Raw genomic sequence first — 26,251 nt, forward strand, 5'->3', positions numbered from 1 at the left:
CTCTTACTTTCCTGGTCTGCAAAGGGAAAAGTAGACGGCTTCCCCAGGGTCACACAGCCAGAACTCAGCCCGGGATTTCCCTCGCTTCATTCTTGAACATTAATGAGTACCTACTGTGTGCCGGGCAATGAACTGAGAGGTTTTGCCTCACGTACTTATAAACACAGCCATCACTGCCCCTCTAACCCCATCCCTCTAGAGCAGGCAAAGGAACTCTCAGAAGCAGAAATAAATCATCACTCTCTGGTTTTTAAACTTTACAGTGGCTTCTCCTATTGCCCTTAAAACAAAATCCCAAATCCTTCCCACGGCTGACAGAGCTCTGCCTGCTCAGGCCTCTCTCCCACCACCACCCCAACCCTTCCCAATCCCACGGGGCTGCAGGCACCAAGCTTTGTTAGTTGAGAGCCTCAGGCCTCCACCTGTCCCCCGGCTCCTTCTCAGCGTGAATATCTTTGCTGTACAGAATCATTCTCTGTAATAGGGCCACCCTGTTATTACCTCTGAAAGCACTAGTTCTTGCCTTCCTGGCACTTAAAAAATGGTTATTTCTGTGGGCATCTGGGTGGTGAGGTGTATTTTCCTATCTATTTCCCCCATTAGTCTGTAAGGTCCCCTGAGGGCAGGCTTGTCCATCTTGCCCCTCGTTGTGTACCTGTAGGTTGCTCATGTGGGACCCGGAACAGGCTCTTCTTTAGTATTTGTTGGACAAAGAAATGTGTCCGTCCCAGCCCCACCAGAGCCCCTGGAGAGTGTAATTATTAGTCCCGGTTTATAAATGAGCACACTGTGGTTCACAGTGGTTGACTTCCCTCAATTCACGCTTTTAATAAGCAGCGGAGCCAGCATTGTACTTTATATAAAACACAAGCCCAACTCTAAAGCCTGAAGGTTTCCTTCTCCCCAAAACCGCCTCTGCTGGAATCTGGTGTCAGGCCAAGGCTGCCTTGGCCTGGGGGCCCCCTTCAGCTGGGGGGCTGAGTGATTCTGTTAGTGGCTTTGGAGTCACTCTCTACCCATCCCCATTCTGCTCTGTACCCAAAAATCTGACCCGTGTGCGAACCACATCAGTGGGCTTGGCTCTCTATAGTCTTCTGGCTTCCTGCTGCATTCAGTGACATGTCTGAGCAGGAGGACGAGAGACTGAGCTCAGGGTATTTGTTCCAGATTCCTCTCTTCAAAGTTGCCCCTGGCTGGCTACTGCTCTGAAGGTGGCTACTGCTCTTTCCTTCCCAGTCCGAGTACCCGACCCTGCTCTTGCCCCTCGGGCCTAGTGCTGCTAAGGGCACAGTGTTAGGAACAGTGCATCAGATCTCACCCACTCCTCTGTAAAGAGACCCCCTGTTAAGCCCTCCCCAAGTCATCTGGATTCAGGTGTGCGGCGGGTTTCCTGCCGGGACTCGGACCCATCCACACTGGACTGGAGCTGGGCTGGGTGTCACTACACACAGGGAGCAGGGCTGAAGTGGGGATTAAGTGAGATGACTCATCATTGGTCAGGTGCCTGGTTGTTCCTAAGCGTGCCCAGTAAAGCACAGTGGTCAGTCCCTGCCCAAGGCCTCACACGTTCTGTCAGGGGCCAGTGTGGCCCCCAGCCACCCTCACTGGAAGAAGAGGGTTTTCTTATCCTTGTTTACAATTAAAAAAACAGTAACAGGAAGAAGCTAGTGATCCTGGGAAACTTAATATGGCTACCGCTGCTGAGAAACCATGCCTTCCTGGGACATCCCTATTGGGGAAGGGAGGGAAGAGTCTTGCTCTGTTCAGAATCACTACCCCCAAAATGGAAGTGTGGCCACAGCCAGGGCAGCCTGGGTGGTTAGGGGCCCAGAGGCTGTACACCCAGGGGTGCACCAGACCTAGTCAGTGGTCTCAGTCCTCGTTATCTTGCTGGCTGTCCTGTAGGGCAGGGAGTAGATGCGTCTGATGTAACTCCAGAGGCCCATGGAGAAAGTCAAAGTTGGGCAGATTTGGGGATATGAGAAAAAAAATAAAATCCTAAACACTCTCTAATGGGCAGAGCTGCCTTGAAATGAAATGGCCCCTGTGGGAAATAATGAGCTTTCTGTCTCTGGGAGTGTGGGAGCTGCCACCAGCAGCGTGCAGCAACCTGAGGAAAGACTTCCTGCCCCAGAAGCTTCCACGAGGGCCATCCTTAGAGCCCAACTATGCTCTGCGATGCACTGATTCTGGGATATGAGTTAGTGGCAGAGTAAGGATGATGACTGCCCAGAGAACCCTTGGTCAGGGGTTAATAGTCTGAGGGCCCCACACAGACTTTCTTCCCTTGGGCTGTCTGAGTGGCCCATGGCCTTCCAAAGTCCCCAAGATAACTCTTAATGATAGACACAGGAGGACCGAGTGCCTCCTCAGGGAAAATGGGAAGTTTGGGTGGGGATACTCACCCTCTCAGGGGGTCGACCGCGATGGCCCGGGGTTCGCTGAGGTCCTGGCTGAAGAGAGTGCAGCGGCGGCCACCATCAATTGTGGCCACAGAGATGGTCTTGTTGCCTGAGTCAGTCCAGTAGATGTGCTTGTGGACCCAGTCCACTGCCAGGCCCTCTGGAGAGTGCAGCTGCTCGTCAATGAGGACCTCCTGCTCTGCCGGGTCACTGGCCTTGTCCATGTAGGCGCTAGGGACAACCAGAGCTGGTCATGGGGCAGGGGTTCCACCCAGGGGTTCATCTGGTGCTGCCCGGGCACCCCTCCCCTCTCTCTTTCCCCTCTAGACCATGGCAGTGGATTTTAGAGGAACTTGGCTAGTTTCTATTCTTCCCATTTCCTAGGCTACCAGGAGCAAGTATACAGGCTTGAGTCAGCCATAGTCCCTGGCCTGGAGGAGCTCAGTTTGGTGGGGGACAGGAATTTCTAGCCAGGTAATCACAGTACAACGTGATTATGGAAAGCATCAGGGACTCTAGCAGTCAAGAAGTCAAGAAACGGAGACTCCATTATCTTGGAGAACTGGAGAAGGCTCTGTAGTTGAGTCCTGAAAGATTAGCTCACCAGGAGCACAAGGAACAGAAAGCACAAGGAATGGTATGTGCGGGCACCCAGAGCTGTGTGTTCTGGAACAGCGAGGCATTCGATGGGGGTAGAGCTGAGCATGCGGGACACAGACTGGAAGTGAGTGTAGGCAGGGCCCTGCAGGCCAGGCCAGGCAGTCGGGATTTTATTCAGGAGGGAGTAACTGAGCAGGTGAGAGGTAGGTCAGGGTCAGATAGGCATGTTGGGTCACTGTGGCTTTGATGCATGGAAGGGGAGGGGAGGAAGGCAGGGAGGCCAGCTAGGGGGCCACTACTGCAGCTGGGTGAGGCGAAGAGAATCTGCAGAAAGGCTATGTCAGTGAGAATGAAGAGAAGGGGCTGAGAACACAGCAGACACGCAGGCGGCAACGCTACCAGGACTCTGTCTCCCAAATGCTGTTTTTCCCCAATGTTCTCTCCTCCCCCACGTCTTCCCTCTGGCTGATTAGATCCACAGTGCTCACTGCCACCCATAACTCTGATTCTCCCATCCTGACCACTCTCTGAAGCTCCAGACTGTAAAGCCGACTAGCACCCCTGGGATGTTCCATGGACCTTGAACTCAACACATCTCAAACTGCCCCCCATTCCTTTCCCCTCAGCCAGCCAGAATGGCCAACACCCCACCCCACCCACTGCTCCCATATCAGAAAATGGCAGGCTTCTGAGCCAGAAATCCGAACCTCCCAGAATGCACCTCCTTCGGCCCCATACCCAGTCTGTCATCAAATCCTGCTTCTTCCAGGCATACCTGTGGGGCAGACATGGCCCTAGCTGCTTCTGTGTGCGAGTCTAAACTGAGTATGTGTCTGTGCGTTCGGGGTGTGGTACGTATCTAGCTGTCTGTGAACAGCACTTGGTATATCTTCATCCATCCATCCATCCATCCACCCATCCACCCCATTGTTCTTTCAACAGTCTACCCTGGGCCTGGTCATTGGCAGTCCTGCCACACAGATCTCAGGACAAAGAAAGGTTATGACGTCCAAAAAGGGGACGGACACACAGGGAGACAGGCTTGTGGGATTTGAGAAAGACCTACCAGAGGACCTCCTGGTGTGTGTGAGGGGCCTTCTGGAGAGTGGAAGTCCACTGACTATGGCGTTGGACAAAGGAAAGGGCTGGGCTGGGGGTAGTGCCATCCAGGAAGAGTTCCCTGACACCCCAGATTGGGTAAAGGGCCCCCTCTGTACTTTCCTCTTGGGAGCAGCGTAATAGACATCACTGTGTTATGAGTGCTGTCCTCCAGGCAGGACCAGGTCTCAGTCATATTGGACTGAGTTATCCACAAGATCTGACCCACAGACAGGTAAGCTGCCTTACAGTCTTCACAGAGGCTGGAGTGTCATACCTCCTGGCCTGGTGGACTGGTTCTCAGGTTTGGTGCTGCCCCCCAGACCACCAGAGGTCAGTCAAAGCCCAGGGGTGTGGGCTCAGAGGGGCTCTCCCCACAGACCTCTCTGCCTGGCCAGCCCCGGGGAAGGAGATGGTCTGGGAGTTCCATATCCGTTGTGACCCTGTGTTTCTGCCCAAGTCCCTGTCTGTCCCCAGCGGATTCTGGAGGCGGAGTGGGTACAGAGGTCCCCCTTCCTCTCCGCCTGTCAGGCCCCCCACCCCTGCCCCAGCCTGGCTGTGGAACACCTGCCTCCACTCACCTGTAGATCTTGCGGTAGGAGAGGTCACACCAGAAGATACGATTGGTGGCCACTTCGACATCCAGCGCCACGACATTCTTGAGCATGGGGATGAGGCGGGAGTAGTCCCGCTTCACCAGGTCTATCCTCCGCACTTCGTGCCGGTTCGTGAAGATCAGCGATGGGCTTCTGCCAGCTGTGGTGCAGGAAGGGTGAGAGAAATGGTCAGTGCAAGGGGTGGGGTGGGGGGGCGGTGTATGGGGAGGCTTGAGGTGCAAGGTGCCCTGTGTAACGGAAGATCTATATTCTTTGTATTAGACATAAACTCGCCCCAAATCTTTTATGACTCCCCATTTCCTCCTTAGGCTTACACCTTCTGGGATGTGACCCTAAGCCCCATCTAGCCTCATCACTCATCACCAACACACCTTGACTCCAGCCACCAGACCAGTATGATGACCAGGCAGAGCCTGGCTGCCTCGGGCCTTTGCTCAAGTGGTCCCCTCTGCCTAGAACGCATGGCTCCCCAGCTCCCCTGCTTAGGGCCCCACTGCAATAGCTCACAACAGGGCAATGTGAGCATCAGGTGTTTTAGGAAGGGGACTGAGGTTGGAGTGTGAGGATGAACATCAGAACTAGGGTGAGGTTTAAAAGAGGAGATGCAGTGTGAGACTCCTCTCCCTGAAGACTCAGACTTTAGTTTACGCAGAACGTGTTTGGGGACATGACTAGAGATGATGTTTCAGGGACATGACCAGAGATGGCGTTTTAGGGGCTGGCAGGGATCAGGAGGGTTCCTGTGAGCTGGGTGTCATTTGCACTGGACTCTGAAACAGTAGCAGGGGTGGGGTGTGTGTAATATACAGCACGGGTCATATACGTGCAATGGAGACAACACACGACAACCCATGCACACGAAAAGCCATTTTTAAACTTAGGAGACTATTTTAGGAAGTTCACTAGTGACCGAGACATTCCTGGCTACTCAGCACGAAGGTCACTACCCCAGAGGCCTGTGAGGGGCCAGCACTGAATTCCAGGTTTCCCTCCTGTGACCTGGTTCTACTCTCACGTCCCAGCCCCTGTACTTGGAGCTACCTGGGCCTTCTCCCCCTGTTTTCCAGCAGACATTTCTGCAGGCCGCCTGGTCCCTGTCACTGTGCATCTGTGTCAGGCTAACGAGTTCCCTGGGGACCAGGGAGGACCAACACAGAGTCCTGTGTGGCCTCGGCCTGTGACCTGCGTGTGGTGATGGGGCAGGGGCAGGGGAAGAGAGGATCTGGTACCCAAAGAGGGTCCAGAGAAAGGAGAACTCTGGGTGTAGGAAGGAGAAAGAAGGAGAGCCGAGGTCAAAGCCCTTCCCCTGACGGTTCCCTTTTCTTTGTCCCAAAACGAGAGCAGCAACACGATCCTCTGAAGGCAGGAGCTGGGTTACAGGGTATCTCGAGGTGCTAGGAACCCAGTGTACAGGTGGCTGGGATTTAGTGTGACTGCGCTTCAGATGTTCCTCTGCGGGGCCTTGTGATGACGCGGCAGTCATGTGTTGTCTCTGCTGCACGTTCACAGTCCGTGCATGGAGGACACGCGTCCCTTGGGGGGATGGGGGGGCAGCGAGAACAGGCAGCATGGGATGCATGACACGCTAACGTACATGTGGCATGGGGCACAGTAGGGGCGGTAGGCTTTGGGTTTGCAGGCTTTGTGTCCCTTACTGTGGCCGCACACCATGCATCGTGTGTGTGCGTCTGAGCTCCGCTTGTGCGTCCGAGGGCCTCCTCACAACCCCCGCTTGGATGTCAACACAGCTTTCTTGAAAACTCGACATGCTCAAATCAAGCTACTGTTCCCCCGACCCTGCTTCTTGCACCATCTTTCCCAGCTCCGTAGATAGCAATCCTGTTTTCCCAGGTGTTTGGCCAAAACCCTTGCCATCATCTTCGACTCTCTTTTTTTAACTCTCACATCTTACATTCAATGGGTATGTGAATCCTGTTGCTTCAAAATAAGTCTTAATCTGCAAAGTACGTCCAGTCTGCCTGCTTTGTATCATTCACACTGCAGCACGATGGTCCTAGCCACCATCACCTCTTCTGCATGACACAAAAACCTCTTAAATGGTTTCCCCGCTTCTTGCCAGTCCCCTACAGTCTCCTCCCAGCACGGCAGCCAGAGGAAGCCTTTGGAAATGAAAGGCACAGCACACCCCTCTTCTACTCAAAGCCTTCCAAGGTTTCCCCCTGACGTGGGGTGACAGCCCTTATGATAGTCTAGAAGACTCTGTGATCTGCCCAGAGTCCCCTCGATGACTTCATCTCCTGTGCTCTTTGCTCCAGCTACGCCGGCTTCCACGCTGTCATCGGAACACACCCCGCACGCTCCTGCTTTAGGGCCTTTGCACTTTCTGTTCCTTTGGCCTGAAATGTGGTTCCTACTGATAGCTGCATGTCTCCTTCCTTCACCACCTCCAGGTCTTGACTCAAATGTTACTTTCTCACAGAGGTCATTCCCTGACCACTCTGTCTGAAACTGTACTCCTCTCTGCCCTTCTGGACTTCCCTCTCCCCTTCCCCGGGTTGTATTCCTCCTTAACCATGACCACCATCTGCCATGCTAGTTCACTTATTTATCAGATTTCTTTTTTTTTTTTTTTTAAATCAGATTTCTTGTCTGTCCCATGCACCAAGATGTAAGTCCCAAAGAGCACGCAGGGATCTGTGTCTGCTTTGCTTACTGCCGAATCCCCAGTGCCTAGAACGATGTGTGGGTCCGTGCATGTCATGCCCTCTCCTGGGAATGCCTGTGCTGTATGCGTGGCCTGCACGGTCAAGCATGTGTCCATACATGGTGTGACTGTGAGTGCCGTGTCTGTGATATACTGGGTGGCTCTGGGCAGGGTCTGTGCAGGTGTTTGTGTGCAAGGTACACTTATAATTCAAGCAACGCATGTGCCCCCTGCTCCGTGTGTGTGTGTGTGTGTGTGTGTGTGTGTACCTGCGTACCCATCTGCTCCTCACAGAGGTGGCGGCAGCCGGCTCTCTGCAACCCCATGGAGCTGTCCCTGTACCCCCACCTTGGGGTGCCCATACCGACAGCCTTGCAGTTCTTGGTCAGTGTGTCCATCTCGTAGCCGGGGTGGCACTCGCACTTGAAGTAGCCCTTGTAATTGACACAGATCTGGCTGCAGGCATCAGGGTCCTCACACTCGTCGATGTCTGCCGGGATGAGCACAGGTCAGAACCTATAGGGTGCTCTGCCTCTGTCTGGGGGAGGGGGAGGGTGGGGAGGGTCTCACCGCCACAGGTCTTCTGGTCCAGGAGTTGGTAGCCTGCTGGGCACGTGCACTCAAAACCAATCTTGAGGTCCGTGCAGATGTGGGAGCAGCCACCATTGTTGTGCAGACACTCATTCAGCCCTGGGGAAGGACACAGGCTCCTGGGGGTTCAGGATTCCTGGCTGGGGAGGTGGGGGCAGGACAGGGGTAGGGCCTAGAGCTGAAGCAGAGACTCCGGGCGGCAGGACCCCCGTGGGGCCAGGATGCTTTCCAGCTGCACTGAGCCGCAGCCTTGTTAACCAGGTGACTGCGCAGAGGAGGCTCAGAGAGAGGTGCAGGTCCTTGCTCCAGGCTGGACCCAAAGACAGGGACAGAGTGGAACTCAGGTCCTTTGCCTCCCAGGCCAGGGCTCTGTGTACCCGGAGGCCAGAGGCAGTTAGGCCGCCTGAGGTCTCTCCTTTCACAAACACAGGTCTCACAGCTCCTCCTTCCTCGTGACCTCATTGTGCAGGGACCACCTCTCACCCTCAGGATACCTCAAGAACCCCTTCTGAAATGCCCTTGCTTAAACATCTCCAGCCTCAAGGAGCCCCTTCCCTCCCAGAGAAGCCTTCCTCACTGGACTGGCCTTCCTGCAGCTTTTGCTCCCACTCCAGCTCTACTGGCTGGGGCTGGCCAGAGACTGATGGTTCCCTCTGAGTCTCCTTGAAGCGCTGATTTCTGACGCCCTGCTATCCAAGTGCCTTCCTCCGGACACATCCCATCTGTCCATGTCCCGACCAGGACAGGGCCCAGGGCTAGTTCACTGCCGCCCAGAGGGAGTCTGAACAACAGAGACTGACCCCACCGAGCTTGTGGTTATCTAAGACCCCAGGTGCTTTCTACACAGAGCTGCCGCTCTGGCACTTCTCTCCTACCGTGAAATATGACGGATTATTTCCACCTTCTCCCCTCTCAGCCCCTATCCCTCCTTTTATACTCAATCACAGGTCTGGTCCCATTGCTGCAGGGGCTGAAGGAAGCCAGAAGCTCATCGGGTCTCCCCACCCTCCGCTTCCTCGCCCCCTCTGGCAGAGTCCTAGGGGAGGTTAGGGAGGCCGGCACCAAAGCTCACCATTTCCTCACAGCATCTTCTGAGCTTTGGGATCACAGGTTAATTCTGCAGGCCAAGAGAAGGTGCCCTGCCACCCTTCTACCCCCCAGGTTCATGCACCGCCACTGCAGCCAAGCCAAGCACAGCCGAGCCAAGCCAGTTGTGGCCATGCACAGAGCTGGTCTGAGTGGTCCGCCCCAGGCCATGCACAGCGGCGGGTGCCCACCTCCAGCCCAAGCCATGCGTACGGATGACTCCCCTTTACCCCTGGGCCGCCTCCTGTTTCCCCGGGATGTTGGCAGCACTGAAAGAACAAGATCACAGCAACCCCATGACTGGAAATTCTGGGGGGTTGGGGGTACTCAGCTGGGTCCAGCCCTGGGAAAAGGCCCAGTCCCCTGGGGTGGGCTGAGCCACGGCAGCTTTGAGGGGCACTCTGTGGGGCACCACCTCCGGGAATCTTCGGTCACTCCACGCCTCCCCTGACCTCTCCCACACTGTATTATTCCCTCAGTACCGTCCATCCGTCTGCTCTGCTCACCGCTCGCTCACTGCCTCATTCACGCACCCACTCGCTGCCCCCCTCCCTCTGTTCGCCGCCCCCTCCCTCTGTAGGTAGCAGCAACTCCACAGCTGTATTTACCAAACCCTTGACAGACTAGCATGTGTAGGATGGCTCTGAAAAGGGAAGAGGGAGAGCTCGAAGTGGCTCAGGTTTCTCTGATAGAGGAAAGCACAGAGTCCCTTCGGGGTGAGAGAATGAGTAGTGGGTCCTCGTTGACCGTGCATTGGAAGGCCAGTGCCAAAGCAGCGCCTGGAGGGGCTTCCCTGGGCCTTCCCAGTGCTATCTATGCTGGAGGCGATTCTGCTGGGTGCCTGCAGGGGAGGTGGGGGTGGTCCAGAGGTTGCCAAGGAAGGGAGGGGCAGAGTCACTGTCCCCAGCACATGCGTGTCCCTGCGTACATGCTCCCACATACTGGTGGGCACACAGACCCCACAGACAAATTCCCACGGATGCAGGGACGCACAGAGACACAAGATGCAGTCCCCTTGCCTTACTCCAAGGAGGAACCGTGGACACAGACACTGGGCTCTCCAGCACACAGACACAAATACATGCGTACATACTTCTCTTAGATGTGTCGTGCAAAAGACCAGAAAGAAGAGATTTAGTAGGTTAGCAGCCCCTGGCTAACTCCAGATCTGTGAGGGGTGAGGGGGTTGTTGGTGGTGGAGGCTGGGCTCCGTTGTTCCCATTTCCCTATTATCTTTTGCTCACGTTCCTTCCTCTGGGACTTTTCCTGGCAGGGCGTCTGAGGGAGCAGGAAGGCCTAAGATGAGCACGTTCCCGCCAGCTTCGGTGCAGGCTAAGTGACCTGCAACCGACCACGCTGCCTTCCAAAACCAATTTTTAAATCTCCAACAGGGGTGGAAACATGCTGTTCCTGGAGAGTTCTAGAGAATGAAACTCCCCGGAATCTTCAGACTGGCAGTCTGGTCTGCCAGAAAGGTAGGGTTGGATATAGGCTCCGTCCTCCCAGGAATTCTGGGCCCAAAGCTCTGAGCTCAGACATGAACCTTCCTGGAGCCCACAGTGGGTTTCTAGCATATTCTGTGGGCTGCTCACCTCACCTACAGCCGACTCTCCTGTTCTTTTCAGCCTGGAACCCTCCCTCACAGCTCTAGCTCTAGAACAGCTGCCTCATCCCGCCCTTTACTCATGTCCAGCCTGTAAGTCTTCTCTCTCAGAAAGCCCAAGCTCCTTGGGGCTCAGGATGGTGTCGCCTTCCTGTCACCTTCTGCTGCTGGGTCTGCCTTACCCTCATTCGGCCTGGCCCGAGCCAGGTGGCTTTGGAATGTACCTCAGTTGGCTACTGTCTGCTGTCCCCTACCTCTCCCTCTCTTCCTGGATTCCTGCAGAGACTAGAAGGCCTCAGAGGCCAGGACCCTGGCTAGGTTAGCAAAGGTCTCAATGGGGAAGGAGAGAGGAGGAGAGGCCGAGTTTGTGAGAGGAAGCATAACTGAGCATCTGGGTTGGAAAGGAAAGGCAGCTTGATTTGTAGAGATGCAGAATGAGGCCACAAGGCAGAGTCCCGCCAGAGAACAGTGCACAATTCCAGAGAGAGAGGGTCAGAGCAGAACGTGTGCAGAGGGGCAGGTGTGGGCCTTGGCCTGGATGCCAGGAGGGGGCATGGTGGGGCTGAGTCCAGCAGGCAGAAGGAGACAGGTACTGTACCACACTCTTTCAGAGGTTCATCCGACCAGTCCCGGCAGTCTCTCTGAGCGTCACACACTTTCCCGCCGTCCACGCACTCGCCACTCTTACACTGAAATCTGCGGGGGCCCTCACATGTTGATTCTGTCGGGCCGGACAAGAGAGTGGACAGGGCCTGTGAGACCTTGGGCAGGGAGGGCTAGGCTGGTCTAGGTCCGTGGGAGGTGAGCGAAGCTCCAGCCCCAGTCCCCATAGGTCTCTAAAGGACCCAGGATAGACAGTGGGACACGGGGCTGGTGGGAGTTCTGCTCTCAGAAGGGCAGAACCCCAGGAATAAAGTCAGGATGCCCACGTATCATTTAGCTGAGCAAGGCTGGTGGAGGGGAGGGGGCGATATGCCTGATCTGGCAGTTCTGGGCCCTGAGAGGAAAGTAGAAACCCTAGAGAGACCCTGGGGACTGGACTGACCATCTGAGGGGGACCTGTGTCCTAGAGGCCCTGTATAGGGGAGGCTGCCTCACTGCCCAACCCTTTATCCATTTTCCCAGATGACTTGTGGTCAGGGTCCTGGTTCCTACAGGTGGGGGGTGATGACCATAGGCAGAGTCCCGCCAGAGGACAGTGCACAAGTCCTCTGAAGTGCACAGAGAATAAAGGGAGCTCCCTGGGGACGGAGGTTATGCTTACGCTAGAAGAAAGCCACGTGGAGGCTTGGGCGTGGACAAATGGTGCGGGTGGACTTCCTGCAGTGCCTTCTCATGCCCCACCCCCCCAGGCCTCTTTGAGCTTTTGCAAAGTCCTTTAAAATCCTGTTCTGGGGCCAGCAGGACCTACAGGGAGTAAATCTGGGTAATTTAGTGGCAAATGATGCTTTGGGGGTACACACATCTCAGGCACCAAGGGGAGACCTCTCTGAATTCTGCTCTCTCTGGAGTTGGGAGAGTTCAGGGCTCTTCTTCGGGGAGGGTGTCACCCCTTTGCCTCCAACCTCACGCACCCTGCAGGCAGCCGGCTTCATCACTCCCATCTGGACAGTCCTGTTCCTGGTTGCAGCGCTTGATTGTAGGGACACAAGTCCCTTCCCCACACTGGAACTCGTCCCCACGGCAGGTCCCCAGGGCTGCCAGGAGAAGGCAAAGCAGGAGGGTCAGGGCCAATGTGGTATTGGAACAGCCCTCCTCCCACAGACCCCAGCCCCAGCCCATATCCGCGCTCAGCAAGAAGAGAACCAGGGGCTGAACTTGGGAGTCCTCAGAGGACACCTGGCCAAGGCACTTGCAGTGTACAGATGGGGAGACTGAAGCTCAGAGAGGGGGGAAGGCCTCATCCAGGATCACACAGCACTCTGGCTGACAGAGCCAGGACTGAAACTCAGGTCTGCTGTTTTCTCATCCACCGCCTCTCCCCAGGGCCACCCACCCACAGCACACCGCCGCCTTCTTTTCAGAATCGGTGCTCATGTCTTAATGACTTCATCCCTTCCCCAAACCCTTGCTGAGCACCCTCTGCATGACGGGAACTAGGTGGGACATGGGGAACCCAGAGACACTGGGAAGCTCCCCATCCTCTAGGAGCTCAAGGGGCAGGAAGGAGACTGAGGAATGAACAGGTGACATTACAGTGTAGTCTGTGCTGTAGGAAAGGGCTGCTCCGGGTAGGGCTGAGGCCTTGAAGGAAAAGCGGGCTGACAGGGGCAGGGCGCAGGGGCAGCTCCTGAGAGTACCAAGGTCTGGGGCACTGGAGCCAGTGGGTGAATGCCTGAAATGGGGAAGGGCAGGGGGCCGGAGGCAGGACTGGGAAAGCAGGACCAGGGAAGACCCTGGGCCTCTGGGGTCAGACCTGAGCTGGGCAATTTAGGAGCCTGGGGACCTCCAACCTAGGGACTCCACCTTCCTCAAGTCCGCGCCCCACCTTAACCCAGGTAACCCGGGCGGGCAGGACAGGTGGGTCCTGGCAGCCGGCGCCTCAGGCCGGCCGGGGGAGACCAGCGGGGCCACGCGGTACGGGGGTGGGGGGCGGAGGCTTACGGCAGTCGGCCTCGTCCGACTTGTCCTTGCAGTCGCGGTCGCCGTCGCAGCGCCAACCCAGGTGCACGCACTCGCCGCTGCGGCAGGCGAACTGGGAGGCCGCGGCGCAGGCGGCGGGCGCGGCGGTGGCCCCGGGGCCCGCGCGGCCGCACAGCTCGGCCGCCTCGTCCGAGCGGTCCTCGCAGTCGAACTGGCGGTCGCAGACCCAGCGCTCGGGGATGCAGGCGCCGCCGCCGCCGCTGCAGCGGAACTCGCGGGGACCGCAGGCCGGGTTGGCGCAGCCGCGCTCGTCGCTGCCGTCGCCGCAGTCGTCGTCGCCGTCGCACACGAACACGGCGGCCAGGCAGGTGCGGTTGCTGCACTGGAACTCGTGCGGGGCGCACACTGCGCGGGACAGAGAGCCGGTCGGCCCTGCTGCTGCTGCGGGGGGGTGGGGTGGGGGGCTGACCCTTGCCCACCCACCGCGGGCGTCCTGCGGGGGGAGGAGCGCCCAACAGCACAGGAGGCTTCCGATCCGGGGCCATGCAGGGGGACTCAGGGCACCGCGCCTGCCCACCCTGAGCCTCGCAGCCTCACTGGGAGCGAGAATTCCCGTCCCCGGCCGCCAGCAATGCAGTGGGGCTGGGAGTGCTCCTGCCGCAGGGTGCTGCCCGTCACCAAGGGCCTTGTGATGTTCCCAGGAAATAATACCGAACGTGACCCCGACCCATCCCAAGGAACAAGATCTGGAGCTGTTTCCTGATGTCATGACTCAGCTGCCCCCCCATTCCCATGGGCCCGCACCAGCCAGGCTCAGTCCCCTGGCCTGGCATCCAAGCCACTGGCACAGAGCCACTGCTCCACCCGAGCTTCTGGTGCCCTGGTGTCTGCCATACTAGACCACTGGCCCCCCTCTTCCCTTCCAGGCCTTCGCTCAAGCTCTCCCCTCTGCTGGGTGCTCTCCTCCTGCCCAGCACTATCTCCATATATCACAGTGACCAGTTCTCATCCTCCAGGGGCCCAAAGCCCACCTCTTTCATAACACACTTATGCTTTCCTACTTGGCAAGCTTCCCTCTACCTCTGTTCTGCGTGCCCTTCACAGCACATTCAAACATCTGGGTTCACATCCTTCTGTCTCCCTCATGACTACTGCACGGGGACCGGCTCCGAGACTGATCCCACTTGGTCTGGAGGGCCTGGCACAGAGCTCCCTGTGGGGGGCGGGTGTGAAGTAGATGGATGCCAGACAGGCGGGCTGTTGAGGAATAAGTAGGGATGGGCAGTAGGTAAGGACACAGGTTGCTGGCCCTGCCTGGGGCCCTGGGCTTCCTCTCTCTAGTGAGCTGCCCAGCTCAGAGGCTGAGGGCTTTGGAGACCACCAGCCCAACTGCTAGTTTATAGATGGGAAAACTGAGGCCCAGAGAGGAGCAATTTGTCCAGGGTCACACATAACCAGAACCCTGGTTTGGAGCTCATGTAACCAGAACCCTGGTTTGGAGCTCTTCCCTCCTACTCTGACTACTCTCAGCTTTCTGGTTTGCTCCTCCTTTCCTGGAGGGTAGGCCATTTTCAGAGCAGCGACCTCCTCATCTCTCTGCTTGGTTCCTCACACAGAGGCTGTGGCTGGGGGATGGGGGGTGTGGTTGGGAAGGGGGCTGCAGCCTTGGGTAGGGCCCCCGTGGCGGCAGCACCGGATCTTTCCACGTGGGGGCGCCAAGAGTCTGTTTTTATTTGCTGATAGAACTATGTCATTTTTCATTGTTATTGGACATAAAATAGAATGATGTCTTCAGCTTCGCAATGTACGCAGCTCGTCATGTGTTGCTGACAGCTCTATCAAGTTTCTGACAGCTGCATTTTTTCCCCCTTCTGGGCTTTTGGGATGTTGGGGCACTGGTGGGGAAAGCACACACTGCCTTGTGGTGTCTGCCCCCAAGATTACGCAGATGCATGCCCAGATTAGCTCCCCTCTTCCCTGCCAGACTCGGCTTGCACGTGTCTGGGGGGAAGGGCTCACTAAGTCGTTTCCTTATACTGAGCTCTCCCTGAGGTCTGAAAGTTAACGGCTTCAAGAGTCCTATTCTCAGACCTGCATCTAGAGAGTCCACTCCCAGCTCTCAGAAATGGAAGCAGCTCTGGGTCAGGGAATGAAGGAAGAATTCTTTCTCCTCTGCCTGGGTGGTTGGGATCTGTAGCAGAGGTGTCCGGTAGGACCTTCGAACCACCCTCCCGTCACCCGTAATTAATGAGGACCATGCCTGCCACCACATGGCCTAGTTAGAGATACTCCTGCCCGTGCAATAGCGGCTGATGGCCCTTAGAAATGAGGAAACATCTGATTATGGGGAGGGGCTAAGTAGGGAAGAGGATTCTTATTGGCCAGCGAAGCCCCGCAAAATTATCACAGCTGAGGAGACAAGCCAGTGCCATCGCTAGGGCTTTGGAGCTGCTGGCCGAAGCCAGGATCTCCCCCATACCCAGATGCTTCCTGCTTCAGACACGTCAGAACTCCAGACTTGGAATCTAGAGTGCTGTGTGACTCAGAAGGCTCCAGAGAGATGGCATTTCCCCTGGGCCAGGGAGGATGGGTAGGATGTAAATATAGAAGCTGGGAGAGGGAGGGGGGTGCGAGGCAGCAGTGGTTGAGTTCCTGGCAAAAGCCCCTATCATACCCCAAACCACCCACATCTCAGCCCAGCCTTGCAGCTTAGTTATCGGCAGCCAGTCTGTCTCCCCTATTAATCACGGGCTCCCGGAGGAAGAAGCGTGTAAGATTCACCTCATCATCCCTTCCAGAGCCTGGCTCCAGGCCTGGCACACAGTAGGTGTCCATCCAATTGACACAAGCATAGCCCCACTGGCCCAGGACCCGCTGGCCTGCTCCCTGGGAAGGAGATAATCCTGTGTTTGAAGCTCAGTGATGTGGAACTGCCCCGGTGACCACTTCCATCTGTTCCTGCTGAGGCTGCTGGGGATGTCTTCCCGCCCTGTGACATTCGTGCTGGAGTCTGAGATTTCAGCATCAGATGTCCTTCACACTTCAGGAGTCTGCCCCTCCCTCGCCCCCAGCCCCACCAGTAACCCCCCACGCCTGAGCCCTCGCCCCCTGCCTTGGCTCAGAGGTCGGTGGAGACGGATGGAATGGATGAGCAGATGTCAGATATGATAAAAATACTCCTGGACTTGGCTGTCCATAGCCGGATTTGAATCTCGGTTCCACAACTCAGCTTTGGGTGCTTTTCCTCGCTTGTCTGAGCCTCAGTTTCCTCACCCATAAAATGGGGATGACAATGGCTGCTCGTGCGGTGATTGTGAGGATGAAAGCAGGAAACATCTTTCTAGAGCGCCTGGCCATTACTAGTGTCCTGATCATTACTCTTTGCTGTCCACCCACCAAGCCCCGAGAGAAGGCCCCTCCCCAAAGTGCCTGCTGCTCCCCGAGGCTGCCCAGCCACCTTGCAGGCCCTGGGACCTAACCCGACTCACAGGTGGCACAGCCGGCCTCGTCTGCTCCGCTTTCACAGTCCTTCTCCCCATCGCAGCGCCACGAGGCGGGCACACACTTGTGGCTGGCGGGTCCACAGCTCAGCTTCTCTGCAGGACACACCTGCTTGGCTGTGGAGACAGACACACGCACATGGCTTAGCCAAGGGGGGACACAGGGCATTGCGCCAACCAGTCCTCCTGCCTGCCTCAAGCCGCCTGGCCCGAGGCCCTGGGAATCTGTCAGGCCTCTCTGTTCAGGGTCCCAGTTTCTTCATCTGAGAAGCAGTTACTATCTAGCCCTAAGGCCCTTGGAATCCTACATCGGATCCCACCACTCCCTGTCTAACACCCTTGTACGGGCCCCTGGCCCCTGGCAGGCAAGTCCCTCCTCCATCCACCTCCCATCCTCCAAACATCCCTTTTGAGCTCCAGTAACATGAAACTGCCATGCCCTGCATGCCTCTCTGCCATTTTCCCGCCATGTGCCTCAGGGTGGAACATGCCCCAGTTGGGCCTCGGTTCGGCTTCCACATCAGTGCCTCAGTGATCTGAACCTGAGGATTTGGAGGCCTTGCCAAGGCCCCAAGAGCAGCCTCGGTATGCCCCGTCCCCCTTCCCCTCCCCCAGCAACAGTGCCGGCTGTGGAGAGCAGGGCTGTGCGTGCGGCAGGGCCCAGCGGGACCACACAGCTATAATTACTCCAGCAGCAATCAGAGGCTGACTCAATCAGGGGCCTGGAGCCCCAGGGCTGATTCTCAATTTGGAAGAAAGAATGAGAACCCTGATCAGGGCTGGGGATGGCTCTCATCCTGAGAGTCCCAGGATGACCCACGTGACAGACCCAGCTGTGGAAGGCGCGGCTGGCTCCCTGCTACTTGCCAGGGTGTGAACTCTGTCGTCGCCCAGAGCTGCCAGGCCCGGAACGAGAGGCTCACTTACTTAATCCGCACAACAGCCCCTGGCAGGATGAGGATAATGTCGAGGCCTCCATCCTGGAGGTCGAGAGGGCAGGGGCTCTGGAACTTGGCTTCCTGGGCATCAATCAGGTCACTCACTGGCTATGTGACCTCAGTCAACAGCCCTCACCTCGGTGCCAACAGAGTGGCAATGATACTATTCCCTAGCACGTGGGATTGTTAGGAGTCCCAAGTGAATGTCTGTAAGGCACTTAGAACGCCCAGCCCAGGACTCACTAAGGGTTAGCCACTACAATTCCCCAAATGAACAGACGAAGACTTGTTTGTCCACTCAGTGAGTTTCTACCGAGTGCGGCCATGTACAAGCCCTTGTGGTAAGCACTGGGGTGTAGTCACACAGCTGCTAAGACTGAGTGAGGGTTCTAAGTCAGCTGTGTCTGACGCCTCACACTTGGCATAGTCTGTTGCACCTGCTGGTGGGGGGGTCACTCGTGTCTCCCCCTCAACTCGGACCAGTTTCCCCTTTTCTTTCACAGCTGGGATGACAGGGCACCAGAGACAGAGAAAAGGCGAAGTCGGGGGAGGGGGCAGGCATTGGAGGCAGGGCCCTCAGACACTACTATGCGAAGGGAGAGGTGTACCTGGGACCCCAGACTTCTCCCTAGGAATACATTTTGTGAAATATGAGGCAACTCGCCAAGAATACAGGATTCATGGGATTCATTTTCTAGAAATTCCCCTTCACAAATAACTGGTGTGTAGGGCCCTAGAGAGCGCAGACACACAAAGATCTTTTACAAAGGCTGCCTTGGGGCCATAGTGCAGGGTGGTAAAGGAGGTCTGGCAGCTGGGAGGTGGGGCCCTTCCAGAGCCCCTCCATCACCCGCACACCACAGGACCCCTGGAAGCACAGGAGGGAGCTGAAGTCGGCCAGTGTTGCCCAGACTCCTGACTGCAGGGTGGGCCGTGGGGGCTGCCGGAAGTGCATGTTCCTGGGCCCGGTTAATAGCAGACAGAATCCAGACTTTGAGGGCAGAGCCCAGGAATCTGCATTTCAGTAACTCCCCTCTACCCCTGGGAGATTCCCATGCACCCCCTCTGAGAATCACTGGGTTAACATTCTGCAAGTCTAAAAGATACAGAATATTTTGTCTCCTTTAAATTCATTCCCATATAAGCAAGAGAGGCTTCCTGCATGTCTGCAAACTCCTGAGAGAGGAACGAGACAGAAGGACAAGGTGACCATCTCCCCCTGAGCCAGACCGCAGGAAACAGAACTTCGCAGCGGAGTTGGAAGGAAGCCATGTTTGCTGAACACCCACGCTGTGTCAGGCGACTCCATTTCCCATGCGGCCCACCACCTCCCAGGTGAGCAGACCCTTCAGGCTATGTGTGCCAACTCCAGGGGTGCCCTTCAGGTAAGCACTCCATTTGACAGAGGAGGAAACAGGCTCAGAGAGACCAAGGAACTGGTCCAAAGATGCACAGCAGGTGAAAGGCAGAGTCCAGGTTCCTCTGACGGTGGTGCTCTTTCATCAAAACCGACATGCTCCTGTGGGTAGAGGAGTAGCCTGAACCAGCCCCAAACTCTACACCCAAATGCCCAGGTGACCGAAAAGGCCCTTGACCATCCTCCCCACCTCTTGGGGCCTACTTCTGCGGACCCCAGTGCAGCAGGCAGCCGCTTGAACTTTTAATGAATATTTATATAGTTAATTGCATAACCTTTCAGCAAGGACAATGATTAAACAATCCGTCTGCTTCCTTTCTTTATAATTAATAAGACATTTGCTGTGTCCTTAAATAGACAGCTCTAATTACAGGCTCTGGAGGATTCCGCAATGCCTGACAGCAGCCTCTCCTACCCTCACAGAGCCAAGGCACCGTCCTGGAAGGCCAGGACACAGAGGTCACATCGAGGAGTCCCCACTAAAGTGATAGGAGACAGAGGCCCAAAGAGGGGAAGGGACCGCCCAAGCTACTGGATGCCCAGTGTTCCAACCTCCTCTCTCTCCTAGAACCTGACCGTCTCTGCTGTCACACAGCTCTTCCCTGAAGCTAGGATGGCAACCTCACTCTGCAGGCTGTGGGGTGAGGCCTTCTCACTGCCTGCCTCTGGAAAGCTGACCCGGGTAAGTGCTGATATGCTGTGTCTCCTCATGAGGGAGGAGAGAGCCATGACTACCTCCATTTTACAGATGAGGCCAGCAAAGCCCAGAGAGGGTAAGGTGTTTGCTGAAAGTCCTGTGGAGAGAGGCCAAGCTGGACTTCCAGCCTAGATCTCTGATGTATAAACGCACTGTTTAACTTACCCCCATGTAACCACTGCCCATGAGAAAAGCAGGCCCTGTTGGTGCTCCCAGGACCTCTGGGCTGGAGAGGGGTCACCAGAGGAAGGAGGCTCACTGGGCCTCTACTCAAGTAGGGTCTGCAACATGGCTGCCTAATGTCCACGTTGAGGACAACTGAAGCCGAAGTCCCCTCAGGCAGCGTGATGCAGGAGAAAGAGCATTAGTGAGTTCTGGAGTTGGGCCCACCGGGCCTGCGCCCATCCACTAGCACGCAGGTTCCTCGGCCAGTCACTTAATCTCTCTGCACCAAGGCTCCCTCTGAGAATGGGGCTACAGAACCTCCAGAACCTCCTCTAGGAGGTTTAAATGAGGAGACATGGAAATCTCAACACACGGGGCCTGGAACAAACTCAGAAACAGTTGCCCCTGTTTCATCTCATGAAATGAAAACGCAAGGGGCTGGAAGGGGCTCGGCCTTGGCCTCGGGGATGCATGTGACCACAGTTCACAGGGCACCCCCCCCCCCCCACGGAGCCTTTCTCCGAGACAGACGCCCCGAGGAATGCCCTGGCCTGCTGTCAAGTGTCCCCGAGGTTCTGAGAGGCAGGCGTGAAGAACCCTGCGGCCTCTCAGACTCCAGGAATCCTCCAGGGTCGGTTGGCGAGGTCCTGGAACGGCATGCCAGAGTGGCTGGAGGCATTACCCGTTCCGGGAGAATCCTGCCCCAGAAATCCAGTCCACCGGCGTTCTCTAATTTATGAGTTCACAAATTAATAAAAAGAGAAATGTCTGTCGAGTAAAAGAATTGAAGTGTCTGCCGGCTGCTTAGGGAGCGGGCTCGTCTGCAGGGACGGGACATGCGAGGCTGAAGGGCAGACGACCTCCAGATGGGGACGGCCAGCTCCAGGAGGACCAGGGAGCCAGGCGGTGGGGCTCCCAGTGTCCGGCTGCTGTCCAGGAAGCATGGCATGGGGCCGCCTCATGATGTGGGTAGTGAGGGAGTGTGCAGTCACACACAGCTCCTTCCTGCGGGCTCGGGCAAAGTACTCCTAACTGGTAAGCCTCTAACTTGCCTCTGGGCCTCAGAAAACCTCTGGACCTCCACTTGGTTCATCAGTAAGGTCCCCTTTCCAGTGGAAAGGCTCAGAGATGATGAATAAATTCCCATTGCCAATGAGCAGTGCCCAAAGTTGCCACTCACTCACCTTGAACCAACCTCCCCTCCCCTACACCGTACCCCTCCCATTGGTTGCGTGAAGGTGGGTCAGAAGCCGTCCCCAATCAAGGGAGCTATAATTAGACCTGAAATGCCACTTTCATTAGGCAAATGTCCCAGGCTTTCCTACTGTGACTCCTGGCTGTATCTGACAGACACAAATCCCAGAACCAGAAGGAAACTGAGCCTGGAGAAACCCCAGCTAGCTAGGGGCAGACTTCACAGTGGGGAAGCACAAAAATGGAACATCCTCCCAGACCCCTTGCCGTCTCCATGCAGACCCCTTCCCTTATTCTAAAATTTTAAATTGCTGTATGTGGAAGAGAGGGCCTGGAATCAAAATACAGCAATGAGAGTAACACTGCCAGTTACTTGTGCCCTGACAGTTTGCCATATTTTTTCCATTTCATCCCCGTAACCCCTGCAAGGCAGGTGCCATCACTCCGTTTTACAGATGAGCAAATGGAGGCTCAGGGAGACTGGGCAAACTGCCTGAGGTCTCATGGGACCTGGACCCAAACAGATCACATACCCACCAAACCCACTACACTTTACTGCTTCCTGTAATCTTTGAGCTGGCAGATGTCCTAGGAACCTGGTAGGCTATACAGGTGAACCTGGTAGACTATGGGGGTCGCTATGTCAACGCTAGTTAAATGGGCAGTGGGTTGGCTACCAGCTTCCCGGCCTGTTGCCAGGTCCTGCTGCCCCAAATTTTGCCAGACCCTTGAGGTCCCATTCTGACCCACCTCCTCCAGGCAGTCCCCTGTCCCCCACAGGCCTTGCCCACCTCTGAGCAGTGTAACTTTGCACAAAAAGTGGGATCCTGGGCCTTATGCCCTAGCTGGAAGAAAGAAGGTCCTAAGTGTACAGGAACTCTGAAATGTTAGAAACTGGGGTCCAGAGACAGACAGGAAAGTGTGCAGGATCTCATAGCAAACTCACTGGGAGAGCCCAGGGCAGGGCTGGGTTTTCTGACTCCCAGGGTGCCATCTTGACTCCTGTTCCCAAGGGCATTCCATCAAGCCTCAGGGAGAGCCTGATGAGCCTGCCTTTTATCACAGAATGCCGATCAGTCACAAACAACCTGTGTGTCTTGTAAGCAAGGCCCTTGACTTCTCCAGTTACTCAAATGTCAAATAACAGTGCCTTACAGTGGGTACAAAGCAGTCCTGGGAGGTAGGAGGGGTGAGGCTGGAGGGCCCTGCCCCGCTAGGGGATGGGAAGGCAGCAACTGCTAGGAAAAACGAGAGGGAGAAAGACAGAGGGAAATATGGGGCATGGCATGGAGAAGAGGGCTGGTAAGAGGGAGGCTGGGCAGGGGCACAGGCAGGGGGTGGCCGTCCAAGAGAGCAGGGTGGGCAGAGCCCTGGAGTTGGAGCCAGGAAGATGAAAAGGGACATCAACACAGAGAGACAGAGATACAGGGAGAAGGGGGAGCCCAGCTCTCAGGCAGTAGGACATACCCCAGTAATAACTGTGCTGAGGCTCCCCTTGTTCCCCTGCTGCCCCCAGTGTCCAGGGGAACGGCTAGAGTGGGATTGGGGCAGCCCAGCTGGCTGACTGCATGTCTCCCTGCTCGGCTCCCTATGGCTACAGCCCCCTCCCCAAACACCCACTCCTGGCTGTCCACAGCTCTGCCCCTCCTTAGCTGGGTAGCCTTGGGCAAGTGGCCAAACCCATCCTGGCCTCAGTTTCCTTCTGGCTAAACAGAGATCCAAACTGGTCCTGAGGATGAGAATCCCAGTGGGTGTGGCTGGGCTTCGTGCCTTCTGCAGCTCAGGACAAAGCTCTGGACCGCCCCCGGGACAGGTTGGCTGCCTGTGGCTAAGAAAAGGACAGGGCCTGTGGCCTGGCCAGGGGGGGCAGAGGCAGCTGTGCAAGGAGACAAGGGGGCCTCCTGTCTGGGGCCGGGGTCGCTCCTGCTCCCCCTTTCTCTCCCCCTTTCTCTCTTTCACGGGGAGACTGGTGGCTCTGTTGCTAGGAGACGAAGAAACCCAGTTATCACCAGCCACAGCCCTAGATGGGCTATGGGCCTCCATTGTCCCCGCCTCTGCCTGTGGGCTGAGTGTGACCCCTAACGAGGAGGACAAGGAGGAGGGTGATGGTGACTTGTGGGTCCTCAGCAGCCCTCTCGGTCTCACTCAGCTGAGGCTCTGCCTCGGGACCTGCTGGGGCCTTCCCCACCCCTTTCTCATCTCCTTTTTAATTTAACAAATGTCACGGAATGACCCGCTGGGTGTAAGTTTGCTTTGAGGATTAGGGCCTGGAAAAGAAATCAAGGAGAGACAAAGCCCAGAGTGTAGGAGGCGGGCCTGGGGCTCTGGCTCGGGCCCTGGGCCTCACCCCTGGCTGCCTCTGCTGTCATCCAGCCTGCCATGGATGCCGGGGCTCCTGGGCTCAGCTGGCTCAGGGCAGGGGAAAGAGCTGGGGCCTCAGAGTCCTGGCTGGGTGGTCTTGGGCAAGTCACTCCGTCTCTCTGAGCCTCAGTGTCCTGCTTTGCAAAATTTAGAAAGTGACAGGACCTGCCTCATGAGGCTGCTGTAGGAAGATGAATTAGTGCGTGCAAAGAGCCTAGCACTCTGTCTGGCCCAGAGTAAACACTTAATAGGCACCCACTGTTAGCAGTACTGCTGGAATTATGATCAGAATCCTCCAGAAAAATAGTTGGGGAAGCCACAGGGAGACCCAGAGGATACGCTCTGGCTGCTTCTGGGCAGAAGGGCTTTTTCTAGCTCCTGGTGCTCCAGGAGCAGGGCCCGAGCTGCAAGAGGCCTGTGAGGAAGTCAGCAGAAACCAGGACTGGATATGCCTGGGAGCTCCTGACAGTGTGGCCCAAGGTGGGTCTGGAGCTGTGTCTGACAGATTGCAACCCCTTGGGCTTCCCAACCTCCAAAGAAGGATCTGATGAAGAAGCTGAACCCCCGCATCCCGGCCTGGCCCTAGCTTCAGACTCACTGCATGTGGTCTCGGACTCATCAGAGCCGTCAGGACACTCCTCCTCGCCGTCACACTTCCACCGCTCTGGGATGCAGTGGCCGTTGCCACAGGTGAAGTCGCTGTCCGCACAAGTCTTCTTGGCTGTGGGGCAAGGAGAAGAGCATGAGGGGGCCTGGCGGGCCAAGGCAGCTTTTCTAGGCTACGGTCAGGTGGCACTGTGGTGACCAGGATGAGCACTGTCGGAAAGCAGGACTGTGGGACCACCCACTACCCCCACCGGGCCACAGGGGGAGAGGACAGGAGATATGTGCTTATTCCTTCCTCTGCTGAGCACTGTTGGAGACAGGTGACTCCTGACCCTGCCTCCAAGTTCAGGAGCTCAGGTCCAACAAGGGTACCAGGATCCATGCTCCAAGGGAATGCCTATTCTTCTGTCTTACTCCTCTTCCCCCAAAGCCCAGTTCCACAGCCACCGCCCCCGGGAAGCCTTCCCTGATCACCTACGGCAGTTACTTTAGCCCCTTTGGCCAGTTCTCAGTTCCTTTACTGGCCTGTCCTGCTCCCCAACACCAGGCCTTTCTGGAAGCACCAGGGAGCTGTTGCTAACGAATCCTAAAAGCCAACGATTACTCTGAGACAAGATTAATGAGGTAAATTCTGTTTGGAGTGATGAAAAGAGCGTCTGCTGGGTGAGATACCCAATCAGTCTCTGGAGAGAAAGTGCTCTCGAGGCACTTATAGCCTGGAAGGGAGGCTTCTCGGGGGGCTCTGAATCCCAGCTCTGCCTCTCTCAGTCTGAGAGACCCTTGGGGGTGCTACTTAACCACCAAGCCTCTGTTTTCTTATCTATATAATGGGAAGAAGAAAACAAGGGCTCTGAGGGGGAGTAACAAGTTACAATGTATGAAGAACATGAACAAAGGTCCTGGCACCTAAGACGAAGATGAAGATGCAGTCAGCAATAGCTACTGCTGTTTGGATGGTCTGAGCCTTAGCCAGAAGCAAACACCTCAGCACAGGTTTCTGTGCCCTCACAGGGGACCTATGTAGCAGACTGAGATCTCACAGCTGGTAACAAAACTGGGGGTGATAAGGCACAGGTGACATGGTTTGCTTTTCTCCCAGTCCCACCACTGGCCTGAGGCTTTTCTGGGGTAGGAACACTGTCAGATTCAGCACAGGCTCAACTCAGGGTGGATCTCCGTGGGGACACTGGACTAAAAGGGGGCGTGGCTAGCCAGCCTCTGCTCCCACACCTCTAGGGCTGGGCTCAGCTTCTCCCAGGGAAGCCTTGGACTATGTAACTCCTCCCACGGGCCCTCAGGCTTGAGGGGCCATGTGACTACTCTCTCTGGCTTGAACAGCCTGGTTGGGATATGGGGACAGACGCTGGGTCTCCTGAATCCAATCAATCTATTTTTGCCTTTCAGTGGAATCCTTGCAGGACATCTGCATTCTAAGGTGAGTTCTCTTCATGTTTTCTTTAGAATACCTCTGTCTATGCAGGGCTAGAAGAAATGAGAGGAATCCATCTAGCTACACAGTTGGTTGGGGGGGAGGTTCTGAGGCCCAGAGAGGGAAAGGGGTTAGCCCAGGGAAACACAGCAAGGCGGAGATCAGAACCACTTCTGCTGCCTCCCAACCCAGGCCCCCCAGCAGCCCTCCCTGAGCTCAGCATGAGCAGCTGGTGTGGGTAACAGGCACCAATAGCACTATTTGGTAAATCACCACCTATAATCCCCTGAAATTAAGCACAGTTACAAACCACAGTACCTGGGGCACCTTCTGACACAAGGACCAGAGCATTCCTTCCACGAGAAGCTCTGTGTCCACAGAAAAGAGGAAGTGTATATCCCAATGTCTTCTTTACCATGTTCTAACTTCCTCCAAGCACACTGTGTGTGCCAGTTTCCATGCTAGGCATTTTACCAGAAAACCCCACGACAAAGGGCCATGCATGTCCCAACTTGACAAACGAGGAAATTCCAGCCCAGAAGTGTTAAGTACATGCCCAAGGTCACACGTGGGTGGGAGCAGGTCAACGAATTGACTTCACAGTCAGATCCCCTGCCACCCCAGCAAGGCTTCCCAAATAGTACACTCAGCAGCCTCAGACACAGAAGAAGAGAAAAATTCAATGAGCCTGCATCTGTG

General features: G+C 56.2%; 1 protein-coding gene across 16 annotated transcripts in view; it reads right to left on the reverse strand.

Annotated features, from left to right (window-relative positions):
* LRP8 (LDL receptor related protein 8) overlaps positions 1–26,251 on the reverse strand; it is a 78,951-nt gene that overhangs the window by 18,392 nt on the left and 34,308 nt on the right. For 5 of the 16 annotated variants that reach the window (XM_059135711.1, XM_059135716.1, XM_059135718.1 and 2 more), the window contains exons 3-12: positions 24,116–24,238; positions 16,734–16,862; positions 13,267–13,650; positions 12,237–12,359; positions 11,261–11,383; positions 9,251–9,328; positions 7,953–8,072; positions 7,747–7,872; positions 4,682–4,856; positions 2,406–2,633 (exon numbers count right to left, since the gene is read on the reverse strand). In XM_059135711.1, the coding sequence (XP_058991694.1) occupies positions 2,406–2,633; positions 4,682–4,856; positions 7,747–7,872; positions 7,953–8,072; positions 9,251–9,328; positions 11,261–11,383; positions 12,237–12,359; positions 13,267–13,650; positions 16,734–16,862; positions 24,116–24,238 (1,609 nt within the window). The remainder of the gene's footprint in view (positions 1–2,405; positions 2,634–4,681; positions 4,857–7,746; positions 7,873–7,952; positions 8,073–9,250; positions 9,329–11,260; positions 11,384–12,236; positions 12,360–13,266; positions 13,651–16,733; positions 16,863–24,115; positions 24,239–26,251) is intronic. The other 11 variants (XM_059135719.1, XM_059135721.1, XM_059135723.1 and 8 more) reach the window with 9 other exon arrangements.

The sequence above is a fragment of the Mustela lutreola genome, chromosome 10, assembly GCF_030435805.1.
Source record: "Mustela lutreola isolate mMusLut2 chromosome 10, mMusLut2.pri, whole genome shotgun sequence".
NCBI classification, from domain to species: domain Eukaryota; kingdom Metazoa; phylum Chordata; class Mammalia; order Carnivora; family Mustelidae; genus Mustela; species Mustela lutreola.